This window comes from Triticum dicoccoides, chromosome 7A, assembly GCF_002162155.2.
Source record: "Triticum dicoccoides isolate Atlit2015 ecotype Zavitan chromosome 7A, WEW_v2.0, whole genome shotgun sequence".
In the NCBI taxonomy this organism is placed as follows: domain Eukaryota; kingdom Viridiplantae; phylum Streptophyta; class Magnoliopsida; order Poales; family Poaceae; genus Triticum; species Triticum dicoccoides.
Window position 1 is genome coordinate 156,643,611 of NC_041392.1, and position 15,610 is coordinate 156,659,220.

General features: G+C 46.3%; 1 protein-coding gene across 1 annotated transcript; it reads left to right on the forward strand.

The window, feature by feature from the left end:
- Positions 1 to 4,146: 4,146 nt before the first annotated feature.
- Positions 4,147 to 7,314, forward strand: LOC119330227 (probable auxin efflux carrier component 1c). Its single transcript, XM_037603343.1, has 6 exons — positions 4,147 to 5,511; positions 5,618 to 5,855; positions 5,960 to 6,045; positions 6,152 to 6,309; positions 6,610 to 6,686; positions 6,827 to 7,314. The coding sequence occupies exons 1-6, from the start codon at positions 4,374 to 4,376 to the stop codon at positions 6,891 to 6,893; spliced, it is 1,764 nt and encodes a 587-aa protein (XP_037459240.1). The 5' UTR covers positions 4,147 to 4,373; the 3' UTR covers positions 6,894 to 7,314.
- The last annotated feature ends 8,296 nt before the right edge of the window (positions 7,315 to 15,610 follow it).

A 15,610-nucleotide genomic window follows, 5' to 3' on the forward strand; every position in this document is an offset into this window, starting at 1 on the left:
CCCAGGCGTCATCTGCTAGAGGGGTGGTTGCGCCACGTAATCACCTATAGTTTGAAACCTATAACTTCCACCCCTACATCACAAATCCACGCAAAATATGAGAAATCTAGAAGCCATTCATGTGCAAGAATCACTGCGATGGCTGGACGGAAAGTGATGTTGTTGTAGATCGTGAACCTCGTGTCCCCTTCTTAGAAATTGGAGGTTTTTTTTTCTTCTTACTGTCACTCCGAGGACTGAATCTTACGTGTTGTTTGTGCTCTTGTTTTTTTTGCCCTGTGTGGTTGTGAAGTTCTTGGATAGTAAAGTTGAAGTTTACTTGTAGTTTCAAAAAAAAACGTTTAGCCGTAATTTCTTTGGGATTTGCTTGTGGCCGGCTATACCACTTGTTGTGCTTTGGAGCCATGCCAAACTTTAGTTGTAGTCTCTTTGTATTGTTGCTTTGGGATTTGCTTGTGGCCGGCTATACCACTTGTTGTGCTTTGGAGCCATGCCAAACTTTAGTTGTAGTCTCTTTGTGTTGTTGCTGGTGGGTGTCTATACCAATGGTTGTGCACTATAGGAAAAAATCGTTGCCTTGTGTTCAACCATAGATCCAATGCAGTTTATCGGCCACACAACTTATAGACGATGTACGCCGAGCGCAAATACTAAAACCATGTCAAAAGATTCGTTCTCGACGAATAAGCCTCCCGGCGACGGGCCTCCGCCCGCTTTGTCAGAAACTAGCCTTTATACTTTATATGAATTCGGATCACAACATAACATATATCCCCCTTTTTATCAGGAATTAGTAAAATTATGGCCGGCAATTTTCCTTCACAACATTCTCTTTGTACTGCCTCCTTGATTTTCCGGTGAAACCAAACTAAAATACACCTTTTCATCAACATAAGGATCACATCCACAGGACTGCAGTTTTTTTGTTAGCGTATAATTAGAAAGTCAACTTAAATAGGAACAAGATAATGTGCCAACTAGAGAAAATATGCATGCATAAATTGTACATGGGGAGAGAAGATTAACCAACAATGGCATTGCATTCCTTTCCTACCAAGAGGTGTTATTTGATGACATATAGAAAAAAAAAAGTTATGCTTTAGGATGGCTTCTACGGAGAGGTGAACTTCCCGCGAAAAAAATAGATAGGTGAACTTGGAAGCTTCCAATAAAAAATTGGGTCTTTGGTTTTATATCGAACAATTTTATGTTCAAATGAATTATTACCAATCTCACTTTTTTTATTAAAACATAACTTTTTAATAATGCAAAATTTTAACTAGATTTCCATATTTCACACTCGCCATTTCCCCTTCACCCCTTCTTATATCTAGGAAGCAATTAAGACTTATTGCAGGCAGTTGATTATTTCCATTTCACAACATTCTCTTTTTATCACCCCTCTAATCCTTGCCCGAAAAGTCACATACAACATACCTCTTATTATCAGCAGAGGGAGTATAATATAGATACAAACAACGATATCTATGTTGGGAGAGAAGGATCAACCAACTTTAACAAAGATTACTAGTTAAACTTCAATAGCAATTGTTCTTTCATGCTAGATCTACACAAAAAAAGCTCTCTTTGAAACCCTAGCTACCACAAAGCCGTCATCCTCGTCGACTGATTCCTTTGGTCTCCATCTATGGCGATTGGTTTTGACATCAGGCGGAGAAGACAATGGATCTCTGTGCTTGTGGGGACTCCTGGTATATGTTTGTGATGTCCTCCTCTGTCATTCGTCTAGGCGACAAGAATGCATCGGAATAAGTATACCCAACCTCACCCACGTCATGGTGGTGCTGGTTATGGCGTCGGCGCGGAGCACATGAGGTTTTTTCTCTCCAAAATCCACCCGCGCGGTTATGGGGGAGAGTCGTCGACCACAATGCTCCCGCCTCAGTTCTTGATGGCATCAATGTCGTCGTCAATTGAAGGAAATATGCCCTAGAGGCAATAATAAAGGTATTATTTATTTCCTTATATCATGATAAATGTTTATTATTCATGCTAGAATTGTATTAACCGGAAACATAATACATGTATGAATACATAGACAAACAGAGTGTCACTAGTATGCCTCTACTTGACTAGCTCGTTAATCAAAGATGGTTATGTTTCCTAACCATGAACAAAGAGTTGTTATTTGATTAACAGGATCACATCATTAGGTGAATGATCTGATTGACATGACCCATTCCATTAGCTTAGCACCCGATCGTTTAGTATGTTGCTATTGCTTTCTTCATGACTTATACATGTTCCTATGACTATGAGATTATGCAACTCCCGTTTGCCGGAGGAACACTTTGTGTGCTACCAAACGTCACAACGTAACTGGGTGATTATAAAGGAGCTCTACAGGTGTCTCCAAAGGTACATGTTGGGTTGGCGTATTTTGAGATTAGGATTTGTCACTCCGATTGTCGGAGAGGTATCTCTGGGCCCTCTCGGTAATGCACATCATTTAAGCCTTGCAAGCAATGCAACTAATGAGTCAGTTGCGGGATGATGTATTACAGAACGAGTAAAGAGACTTGCCGGTAACGAGATTGGACTAGGTATTGGATACCGACGATCGAATCTCGGGCAAGTAACATACCGATGACAAAGGGAACAACGTATGTTGTTATGCGGTCTGACCGATAAAGATCTTCGTAGAATATGTAGGAGCCAATATGGGCATCCAGGTCCCGCTATTGGTTATTGACCGGAGACATGTCTCGGTCATGTCTACATCGTTCTCGAACCCGTAGGGTCCGCACGCTTAAGGTTTCGGTGACAGTTATATTATGAGTTTATGAGTTTTGATGTACCGAAGTAGTTCAGAGTCCTGGATGAGATCGGGGACATGACGAGGAGTCTCGAAATGGTCGAGACGTAAAGATCGATATATTGTACGACTATATTCGGACATCGGAAAGGTTCAGTGTGATTCAGGTATTTTTCGGAGTACCGGGTAGTTACGGGAGAAGCAATGGGCCTTGATGGGCTTTAGTGGGAAGAGGAGAAAGGGCCAAGGGGCTGCTGCGTCCCCCCTCCCCTCTGGTCCGAATTGGACTAGGGAAAAGGGGGCCGGCCACCTTTCCTTCTCCTCCACTTCCTTCTCCCTTCCTCCCCTCTTGGTGGACTCCTACTAGGACTTGGAATCCTAGTAGGACTCCACATCCTGGCCGCACCAAGCCTTGGCCGGCCTCCTCCTCCTCCATCCTTTATATACAGGGGCAGGGGGCACCCCATAGAGACACAAGTTGATCTTCGTGATCGTTCCTTAGCCGTGTGCGGTGCCCCCTTCCACCATATTTCACCTCGGTCATATTGTAGCGGTGCTTAAGCGAAGCCCTGCGACAAGAGAACATCAAGATCGTCACCACGCCGTCGTGCTGACGGAACTCCTCCCCGACGCTTTGCTGGATCGGAGCCCGGGGATCGTCATCGAGCTGAACGTGTGCTAGAACTCGGAGGTGCCGTAGTTTCGGTGCTTGATCGGTCGGGCCGTGGAGACGTACGACTACATCAACCAAATGCTTCCGTTGTCGATCTACAAGGGTACGTAGATCACACTCTTCCCTCTCGTTGCTATGCATCACCATGATCTTGCGTGTGCGTAGGAATTTTTTTGAAATTACTACGAAACCCAACATCAATAAGATCCCATAACGATGTTTTTCCATCAACATGGGGTTGGGTCTCATAGTCTGTCCTTCTCCTCCTCCAGTTCGTGCTTTAGATCATCTTCATTCACATCTCATGTCACCGTCGGACAACTTCCCAGCCATAGGTACAACGACTCCCTCACACCGGCGACGCGGAGCGGATGTGGCTCTGAGCTAAACTCGCGGTGCGCCATCGGTTTGTGCACGTCAGAGACATCGACTAATCCCTCTTCGATCCATTTGTACATTTTTTCTGAAGTATGTTCTTGTAAGGCTCAAAAATTGCATCCCCATTTTTCTGAAATTGTACTGCATTACACAATTTTAGTAGTGCAATTTACAGGGGTATAAAAATTTGAGGTTGCTTTTTGGTATTTCCTCAATCCCCATTTCCGCTACCCCTTCCTCTCTCCTTCCCGGTGTGGGGCTGCGTGACCGTTCACTGTTGAACGCCCACATGATGTGTATAAATAATCCCCCGCACATATGCCCACTCCCCCTCCCCTCATTGGCTCCCCCGCCTGCCTCCCCCCGATCGCCACACTCGCCGACCCCGCCGCGCGGCCACCGCGCCCGCGCCATAAATCAAGCTAGCCAGCGCTGCTTCACTTGAACAACGCCGCACCTCACCTCACCGCCACCGCACACCTCCCCTGCCGCGCCGCCGTGACAGAGTAGGAAGGAAGGCGCAGCGGCGGCGGCCGGCACGGCAAGATGATCACGGGCACGGACTTCTACCACGTCATGACGGCGATGGTGCCGCTGTACGTGGCGATGATGCTCGCGTACGGCTCCGTCAAGTGGTGGCGCATCTTCACGCCGGACCAGTGCTCCGGGATCAACCGCTTCGTGGCGCTCTTCGCCGTGCCGCTGCTCTCCTTCCACTTCATCTCCACCAACAACCCCTACACCATGAACCTCCGCTTCATCGCCGCCGACACGCTGCAGAAGCTCATCGTGCTCGCGCTGCTCACCCTCTGGAGCCACCTCTCCCGCAACGGCTCCCTCGAGTGGACCATCACGCTCTTCTCCCTCTCCACGCTGCCCAACACCCTCGTCATGGGCATCCCGCTCCTCAAGGGCATGTACGGCGACGAGTCCGGCAGCCTCATGGTGCAGATCGTGGTGCTCCAGTGCATCATCTGGTACACGCTCATGCTCTTCATGTTCGAGTACCGCGGCGCCAGGATCCTCATCACCGAGCAGTTCCCCGACACCGCCGGCGCCATCGCCTCCATCGCCGTCGACCCCGACGTCATGTCGCTCGACGGCAGGAGGGACATGATCGAGACGGAGGCGGAGGTGAAGGAGGACGGCAAGATTCACGTCACCGTGCGCCGCTCCAACGCCTCCCGCTCCGACATCTACTCGCGCCGCTCCATGGGGTTCTCCAGCACCACGCCGCGCCCCAGCAACCTCACCAACGCCGAGATCTACTCGCTGCAGTCGTCGCGGAACCCCACGCCTCGGGGCTCCAGCTTCAACCACACCGACTTCTACTCCATGGTGGGCCGCAGCTCCAACTTCGCCGCCGGGGACGCGTTCGGCCCGGTGGTGCGCACCGGGGCCACGCCGCGCCCGTCCAACTACGAGGAGGACAAGGCCGGCAACAACAACAACAACAGCAAGTACGGGCAGTATCCGGCGCCCAACCCCGCGATGGCGGCGCCGCAGAAGCCGGCCAAGAAGGCGGCCAACGGGCAGGCCAAGGGAGAGGACGGCAAGGACCTGCACATGTTCGTGTGGAGCTCCAGCGCGTCGCCAGTCTCCGACGTGTTCGGCAACGGCACCGAGGCGTACAACGACGCCGCCGCCAAGGACGTCCGCGTGGCCGCCGCCTCGCCGCGCAAAGGTTCCATTCCATAATCCATTCGACTGTCCTAGCCATTCTCGGCAAGTTAATTAGTGCCCGCGCTGATAATCTGCTCTGTTATTGGTAACCGATCAATCAATCACAGCGGACGGCGTGGAGCGTGACGAGTTCAGCTTCGGGAACAAGGAGAGGGACGCGGAGGCCGGCGACGAGAAGGCCGCGGCGGAGCAGGGCACCGCGGGCCTGGTGGCGGCGCCCACGGTGATGCCGCCGACCAGCGTGATGACCCGCCTCATCCTCATCATGGTGTGGCGCAAGCTCATCCGCAACCCCAACACCTACTCCAGCCTCATCGGCCTCATCTGGTCCCTCGTCTGCTTCCGGTAATCACTCCCTGCTCCCTCCCTAAGTATCCGCCGCCGGCGAGGTTAGCTAGAGCATCCGTCAGTTACCGAGCAGTTAATTGACCCGTTACGCATGCATGCAGGTGGAACTTCGTGATGCCGGCGATCATCATGAAGTCCATCGCCATCCTGTCCGACGCCGGCCTCGGCATGGCCATGTTCAGCCTCGGTGCGCTCCTCTGCTCTGCATTCGCATGCATGCATGCCAACCATGGTTCATTTCATTCATATGCAGTAGAATGGTGCTGACATTTGCATGTGGCGCATGCATGCAGGGCTGTTCATGGCGCTGCAGCCGCGGATCATCGCGTGCGGGAACAAGCGGGCGACGTTCGCCATGGCCGTGCGGTTCCTGACGGGCCCGGCCGTCATGGCCGCCGCCTCCATCGCCGTCGGCCTCCGCGGCACCCTCCTCCACATCGCCATCGTGCAGGTACGACCAGAGACGACGCCCGACCAACCAAACCAACCGAGCCGAGCACACACACTAGTACAACACAGGCTTGCACACTGACAATAACCGCCTTTCGATGAAAAAAGAAAGGGGAACACCGGTCAAGTGGCCGGCCGGGCGGGCACGCCGATAGGACGCCATGAGCGCATGCACTCCGCCCTGCCCCCTGCGCCGGGAAACCGCGGCAAGCGCCCGCTTTCGCTTTACGCTTTCGCACGCACGACGCACAGCTTGGTTCTTGTTTGTTTACTAAGCTGCTGGTTCGTTCTCTTTTCGCAGGCAGCGCTGCCCCAGGGCATTGTCCCCTTCGTCTTCGCCAAGGAGTACAGCGTGCACCCCGACATCCTCAGCACGGCGTAAGTGCATGCGGCCAGCCCGCGTCCTACCACTAGTTAAAACCATGAAATCTGGCGGCGGGCGTGGGCGGAGATGCTCTCCACGCCTGCGCGCATTTTCGCTCTTGTCTCACCCGCCGTTCTCTTGTGCGTGCATGCAGTGTCATCTTCGGCATGCTCATCGCGCTGCCCATCACGCTCGTCTACTACATCCTGCTGGGGCTGTGAGCTAGCGGGGACACGGCCGGGCCGCAACCATGCATGCCGGCGTGGCGTAGGAGACAGACGGACAGAGGAGGGGACATGGGGGGCTGCAGCGGCTCCACGCGCCTGCCGGGGACATGATGCGTGCTTGTGCATGCCGGAGGCTAATTACTAGGATTCTTAATTAGGTGTAGGGATCAGATGGGGTGAGGGGAGGAATGTTTAGGGCAAGAGTTTCAGCTGTTGGTAAATTATAAAGGACTGCCAAAATCAAAGGAGGATCAATCCGGTTTGGGGTTTTTAGAAGATGTATGTACTCCATGGGTGTGTTGGGAGAGATTTCTTTCCCTCCTGGAGGGAGGATGGCTTGGCTGGGTTGGGTTGGCCTTGTAAAATGGATGTCAATTTGATGAAATTAATGCTAGAGCTCTTGTTCACCTTATTACTTCTTTCTCCATCAATCTATATATTACTTGTACTTGGCATTTCAGCGTCTTTTAGGAGAAGATGATAATACATCATGAGCAGAACATCCTTCTCAATGTGTTGGCTATTGATGATGTTCCTAGCTCGGACCAATTTGGTACCAAAGGTTCACGCATCAACATCTTGCTAACCGAAATATCAATCGCTCAATAATTAAGTTCATTGTCTCTAAACATAATTTGGACTTACTCAATTGAATCTGGATATTTATTTCTTCTGTGGCAGAGTACCTAAATCTCCAGCCGCTTAAATGTTTAAAGGGGAATATATTATGTTTAAATCCCACATTATTGTAATAAGGAGGTGTAGATGGAACTTCTTGAATGTTTGTCTAATGTGGTCGTTCTGACACCTTAATTAGATTCCCGTTGGATTATATATTATATTATGTAAACTAAATTAGTTGAAAAATGTACTCCCTCCATTCCACAATGTAGTGCTTCTCTATCCGCGTGCTTCAACTTTGACCGTAAATTTAACTATCAAAACCGATTGCGGCGGGGGCAAAAGTTATATCCGTGAATTCGTATTCGAAAGAAGTTTTTAATTATGTAACTTTTTCTCCCGCCGCAGTCGGTCTCGTTCGTTAAATTTATGGTCAAAGTTCAACCTCGGAAAGCGTGGGCGCACTATATTTTGGAATGGAGGGAGTATCATCCAGCTAGTCACTACCTTATTTTAGGATTGCATTACATTCACCTCATGATTGCTCAGACGCATTTAGATTCATGCACAAGAAATGACCGACATACATAGCCATATAATCGTAAAAGAATGTGGCCATAAAACATTGGGTGGAAAAAACAATTATTTTGCCGAAAAAAGGTCATACCATCCTCAACCACGGTTTTCTCAAAACATTAACACACATTGTCTAAACTAGCATGCTAAGGGCCTCTCTCATACAGAGCTTCTTTGGATTGAAGGAATTTCATAGGAATCTGAAGGATTCCATTCCATAGGATTTTAAGCCCTTTGGATCATAGGATTGAGACACCAAATTCCTATGAAACCCATTGTTGTGCTACTCATTCCATAGGAATCTAAAACCTCATTCTAATTTTCCTTTGAGAAGTTCAATGCACTTAGTACACTCTATCTCTGATGACCCACAAGTATAGGGGATCTATCGTAGTCCTTTCGATAAGTAAGAGTGTGGAACTCAACGAGGAGCAGAAGGAATGACAAGCGGTTTTCAGCAAGGTATTCTCTGCAAGCACTGAAATTATCGGTAACAGATAGTTGTGTGATAAGATAATTCGTAACGGGTAACAAGTAACAATTGTAACTAAGATGCAGCAAGGTGGCCCAATCCTTTTTGTAGCAAAGGACAAGCCTGTACGAGCTCTTATATAAAGCAAAGCGCTCCCGAGGACACATGCGAATTATTGTCAAGTTAGTTTTCATCATGCTTATATGATTCGCGTTCGTTACTTTGATAATTAGATATGTGGGTGGACCGGTGATTGGGTGTTGTCCTTACTTGGACAAGCCTCCCACTTATGATTAACCCCTCTCGCAAGCATCCGCAACTACAAAAGAAGAATTAAGATAAATATAACCATAGCATGAAACATGTGGATCCAAATCAACCCTTATGAAGCAACACATAAACTGGGATTTAAACTTCTGTCACTCTAGCAACCCATCATCTACTTATTACTTCACAATGTCTTCACCTAGGCCCAAATCATGGTGAAGTGTCATGTAGTCGACGTTCACATAACACCACTAGAGGAGAGACAACACACATCTCATCAAAATATGGAACGAATACCAAATTCACATGATTGCTTATAACAAGACTTCTCCCATGTCCTCAGGAACAAACATAACTACTCACAAAGCATATTCATGTTCATAATCAGAGGGGTAATAAATATTATTAAGAATTTGAACATATGATCTTCCACTGAATAAACCAACTAGCATCAACTACAACGAGTAATCAACACTACTAGCAACCCATAGGTACCAATATGAGGTTTTGAGGCAAAGATCAGATACAAGAGATGAACTAGGGTTTGAGAGGAGATGGTGCTAGTGGAGATGTTGATGGATATTGACCCCCTCTTGATGAGAGGATCATTGGTGATGACGATGGTTTCGATTTCCCCTTCTAGGAGAGAAGTTTTCCTGGTAGAATAGCTCCGCTAGAGCCCTATATTGCTTTTGTTGGGAAACATAGAATGCAATTTTGATAACCCACAAGTATAGGGGATCGCAACAGTTTTCGAGGGTAGAGTATTCAACCCAAATTTATTGATTCAACACAAGGGGAGCCAAACAATATTCTCAAGTATTAACAATTGAGTTGTCAATTCAACCGCACCTGAAAGACTTAATATCTGCAGCAAAGTATTTAGTAGGAAAGTAATATAGAAGTAACGGTAATAGTGGCAAAAGTAATAGTATTGGTTTTGTAGTGATTGTAATAGTGGCAATGGTAAAGTAACTAAGCAAAGGTCAATATATGAAAAGCTCGTAGGCAATGGATCAGTGATGGATAATTATGTCGGATGTGGTCCCTCATGCAACAGTTATAACATAGGGTGACACAAAACTAGCTCCAGTTCATCAATGCAATGTAGGCATGTATTCCGAATATAGTCATATGTGCTTACGGAAACGAACTTGCATGACATCGTTTGTCCTGCCCTCCCGTGGCAGCGGGGCCCTATTGGAAACTAAGGGATATTAAGGCCTCCTTTTATTAGAGTACCGGACCAAAGCATTAACACTTAGTGAATACATGAACTCCTCATACTACGGTCATCACTGGTAAGTATCCCGATTATTGTCACTTCAGGGTTAACCGATCATAACTTAATAGGTGACTATAGACTTGCAAGATAGGATCAAGAACTCACATATATTCATAGAAACATAATAGGTTCAGATCTGAAATCAGGGCACTCGGGCCCTAGTGACAAGCATTAAGCATAGCAAATTCATAGCAACATCAATCTCAGAACATAATGGATACTAGGGATCAAACCCTAACAAAACTAACTCGATTACATGATAAATCTCATCCAACCCATCACCGTCCAGCAAGCCTACGATGGAATTGCTCACGCACGGCGGTGAGCATCATGAAATTGGTGATGGAGGAAGGTTGATGATGATGATTGCTACCTCTTGAGCACTGCGTTGGTTTTCCCTTGAAGAGGAAAGGGTGATGCAGCAAAGCAGCGTAAGTATTTCCCTCGGTTTTTGAGAAACAAGGTATCAATCCAGTAGGATACCACGCGCAAATCACCTCCTACCTACACAAACAAATAAGAACCTCGCAACCAACATGATAAAGGGGTTGTCAATCCCTTCACGGCCACTTGCAAGAGTGAGATCCGATAGAGATAATAATAAGATAAATATTTTTGGTATTTTTATGATATAGATTGAAAGTAAAGATTGAAAAAAATAGATTGGAAACTTGTATGATGGAAGATAGACCCGGGGGCCATAGGTTTCACTAGTGGCTTCTCTCAAGATAGCATAAGTATTACGGTGGGTGAACAAATTACTGTCGAGCAATTGATAGAAAAGCGAATAATTATGAGAATATCTAGGTATGATCATGTATATAAGCATCACATCTGTGACAAGTAGACCGACTCCTGCCTGCATCTACTACTATTACTCCACACATCAACCACTATCCAACATGCATCTAGAGTGTTAAGTTCATAAGAACAGAGTAAAGCTTTAAGCAAGATGACATGATGTAGAGGGATAAGCTCATGGAATATGATATAAACCCCATCTTTTTATCCTCGATGGCGACAATACAATACGTGTCGTTTCCCTTTCTGTCACTGGGATCGAGCACCGCAAGATTGAACCCAAAGCTAAGCACTTCTCCCATTGCAAGAAAGATCAATCTAGTAGGCCAAACCAAACTGATAATTCGAAGAGACTTGCAAAGATAACCAATCATACATAAAAGAATTCAGAGAAGATTCAAATATTGTTCATAGATAATCTTGATCATAAACCCACAATTCAACGGATCTCGACAAACACACCGCAAAAGAAGATTACATCGAATAGATCTCCAAGAGAATCGAGGAGAACTTTGTATTGAGATCCAAAGAGAGAGAGGAAGCCATCTAGCTAATAACTATGGACCCGAAGGTCTGAGGTAAACTACTCACACATCATCGGAGGGGCCATGGAGTTGATGTAGATGCCCTCCATGATCAATGCCCCCTCCAACAGAGCTCCGAAAAGGCCCCAAGATGGGATCTCTTGGGTACAGAAGGCTGCAGCGGTGGAAATAGGGTTTTGTGGTTCTCTCCGATGTTTTCAGGGTACGTAGGTATATATAGGAGGAAGAAGTAGGTCGGTGGAGCCACGAGGGGCCCACGAGGGTGGAGGGCACGCCCAGGGGGTAGGCGTGCCCCCTGCCTCGTGGCCTCCTTGTTGATTGCTTGACGTCCACTCCAAGTCCTCTGGATCGCGTTTGTTCCAAAAAATCACGCTCCCAAAGGTTTCATTCCGTTTGGACTCTGTTTGATATTCTTTTTCTGCGAAACACTGAAATAGGCAAAAAAACAGCAATTTGGGCCGGGCCTCCGGTTAATAAGTTAGTCCCAAAAATAATATAAAAGTGTATAAATAAGCCCATCAAACATCCAAAACAGAATATATAATAGCATGGAACAATCAAAAATTGTAGATACGTTGGAGACATATCAAGCATCCCCAAGCTTAATTCCTGCTCGTCCTCGAGTAGGTAAATGATAAAAACAGAATTTTTGATGTGGAATGCTTCCTAACATATTTCTCAATGTAATTTTCTTTATTGTGGCATGAATGTTCAGATCCGAAAGATTCAAGATAAAAGTTTAATATTGACATAAAATAATAATACTTCAAGCAGACTAACTAAGCAATCATGTCTTCTCAAAATAACATGGCCAAAGAAGGTTCATCCCTACAAAATCATATAGTTTGGTCATGCTCCATTTTCGTCACACAAGAATGCTCTCATCATGCACAACTCCGATGACAAGCCAAGCAATTGTTTCATACTTTAGTAATCTAAAAAAAATTCAACTTTCACGCAATACATGAGCGTGAGCCATGGATATCACACTATGGGTGGAATAGAATATAATGAAGGGGGTTATGTGGAGAGGACAAAAAGGAGAAAGTCTCACATTGACGCGGCTAATCAATGGGCTAGGGAGATTCCCATCAATTGATGTCAATGCAAGGAGTAGGGATTGCCATGCAACGGATGCATTAGAGCTATAAATGTATGAAAGCTCAACAAAAGAAACTAAGTGGGTGTGCATCCAACTTGCTTGCTCACAAAGACCTAGGGCACTTGAGGAGGCCCATTGTTGGAATATACAAGCCAAGTTCTATAATGAAAAATTCCCACTAGTATATGAAAATGACAAAACAAGAGACTCTCTATCATAAAGATCATGGTGCTGCTTTGAAGCACACGTGTGGAAAAAGGATAGTAGCATTGCCCCTTTTTTTGGCCTTCTTTTTTTATTTGGCCTTTCTCTTTTTTTGGGACAATGCTCTATTAATGATGATCATCACACTTCTATTTATTTACAACTCAATGATTACAACTCGATACTAGAACAAGATATGACTCTATATGAATGCCTCCGGCGGTGTACCGGGATGTGCAATGACTCATGAGTGACATGTATGAAAGAATTATGAACGGTGGCTTTGCCACAAATACGATGTCAACTACATGATCATGCAAGGCAATATGACAATGATGATGCGTGTCATAATAAATGGAACGGTGGAAAGTTTCATGGCAATATATCTCGGAATGGCTATGGAAATGCCATAATAGGTAGGTATGGTGGCTGTTTTGAGGAAGATATAGGGAGGTTTATGTGTGATAGAGCGTATTGTATCACGGGATTTGGATGCACCGGCGAAGTTTGCACCAACTCTCAAGGTGAGAAAGGGCAATGCACGGTACCGAAGAGGCTAGCAATGATGGAAGGATGAGAGTGCGTATAATCCATGGACTCAACATTAGTCATAAAGAACTCACATACTTATTGCAAAAATCTACAATTAATCAAAAACCAAGTATTACGCGCATGCTCCTAGGGGGATAGATTGGTAGGAAAAGACCATCGCTCGTCCCCGAGCGCCACTCATAAGGAAGACAATCAAATAACACCTCATGTTTCAAATTTGTTACACAACGTTTACCATACGTGCATGCTACGGGACTTGCAAACTTCAACACAAGTATTTCTCAAATTCACAACTACTCAACTAGCATAACCTTAATATCACTATCTCCATATCTCAAAACAATCATCAAGTATCAAACTTCTCTTAGTATTCAATGCACTTGTATGAAAGTTTTTTATTATTCCTATAAGTGAAGCATGAGAGATCAATTATTTCAATAAAATGAAACCACCACCATGCTCTAAAAGATATAAGTGAAGCACTAGAGCAAAAACTATATGGCTCAAAAAGATATAAGTGAAGCATATAGAGTATTCTAACAAATTCCAATTCATGTGTGTCTCTCTCAAAAGGTGTGTACAACAAGGATGATTGTGGTAAACTAAAAAGAAAATACTCAAATCATACAAGACGCTCCAAGCAAAACACATATTATGTGGCGAATAAAAATATAGCTCCAAGTAAAGTTACCGATGAACGAAGACAAAAGAGGGGATGCCTTCCGGGGCATCTGTCGGTGTCAAAACCGACGGATCTCGGGTAGGGGGTCCCAAGCTGTGCATCATGTATCGATGGGTAACAGGAAACAGGGGACATGATGTTTACCCAGGTTCGGGCCCTCTTGATGGAGGTAAAAACCCTACGTCCTGCTCTTGTTTATATTGATGGAGTATCAAGTACAGAGTTGATCTACCTCGAGATCATATGTTGTGGTCTAAAACCTGAGGGTATGATGAATAATGTCATAATCATCTATTGACTAGCCTGGCCTCGGCTTATATAACATACCAGAGGCCTAGGATAACAAGAGTCCTAGTCGAATACGTCGGTGGAGAGGAGTCCTTGTCTTGATCACCAAGTCTTGTGGAATCTTCCTCGTATATGTCTTCGGCTGTCCGAACTGGCCCATGAGCAAACGACCATGGGGGTCCTCGGCCCAATCCAACTGATCGGGAGATGATGTGGTGAGTACCCCCTAGTCCAGGACACCGTCAGTAGCCCCCTGAACCAGTCTTCAAGTTGGGGACGCTCCTTGGTTCTTCCGAACTATTCTTCGTCTTCGGTCGTCGGTCTTGAAAACTGGTTCAACAAATCTTCACATCTTCTATCTTGAGGATTGCCGAGCTAAATCTGAAGATCTCACACGTCGGGTATCCGAGGAGCCCTTTAAGTCTTCGGCCTTTATCAATGCCTTGTTATTTTTATGCCACAACTTGGGTTTGAAGTTGTTCCAGGGCGGCAGTGTCCTCTTGCGTCAGAGCTCCAACGCCGTACTATATTCGAGGTATCGTCTGCAGACGAGCACCAACGCCGGACCGCTTCCGAGCTCCAACGCCAGAATGTATCCGAGATCCAACGTCGGACTATGTCCAAGCTCCAATGCCGGACTATGTCCAAGATCCAACGCCGGACTATATCCGAGGTGTCATAGATCACCTTGGTTCAAAAAAGTAGAAAGAGTTTAGCCAAGCTTAATGCCGGAAATGCTCTCTATGGGGCCAGCCACTCGCGCCCGAGCTTTATGCCGGACTGCTTCCGAGGTGGTGCACCACCCCGACTATGGGCCTATTTTTTGTCAATATTTTTGATTGGTGCAATTTATTCTCTGCCGAGATATATAGCCAGTAGCCCTCAAGGCGTGTATCGGTCTAAAACCCGAGATGCACCTGAAGGATGACATAAGACCGCTGATCCCGGTAGCCGCTGAGACTCAGGTTGATTTGCAAAATCAGTCTAAGGACCAACTCCTAGCTCGGCAGAATACTTTGGGACACAAAAAGCGGTGTGCAGAGTCCTCGAGACTCAAGTTGGGTGCGGCCTACCAACCTAAGCATCATAATCTCCTCAAAAACTATATTGCACTTAAATTTACTGCACTGGATTGCCAATGCAGTAGCCCCTGAGACACTGGTCGGGTGGCAACACCAGATCAGGGGATCGATGTGCCCCTTTAATATTAGTAAATGATAAGCCCGAAGCCCAGTAGCCCCCGAGCCTTAATGCGGGCACGGGTGGACGAATTAAGGATCGATATCCAGAGTAAAATCATAAATTATGTGTAATGA

Excerpts from the sequence above, each read along its gene's own strand:
- LOC119330227 (XM_037603343.1), top strand. The coding sequence starts at position 4,374 with ATGATCACGGGCACGGACTTCTACCACGTCATGACGGCGATGGTGCCG. Across the intron at positions 5,512-5,617 it reads CGCCGCCTCGCCGCGCAAAG|CGGACGGCGTGGAGCGTGAC; the intron begins GTTCCATTCCAT and ends AATCAATCACAG. Across the intron at positions 5,856-5,959 it reads TGGTCCCTCGTCTGCTTCCG|GTGGAACTTCGTGATGCCGG; the intron begins GTAATCACTCCC and ends GCATGCATGCAG.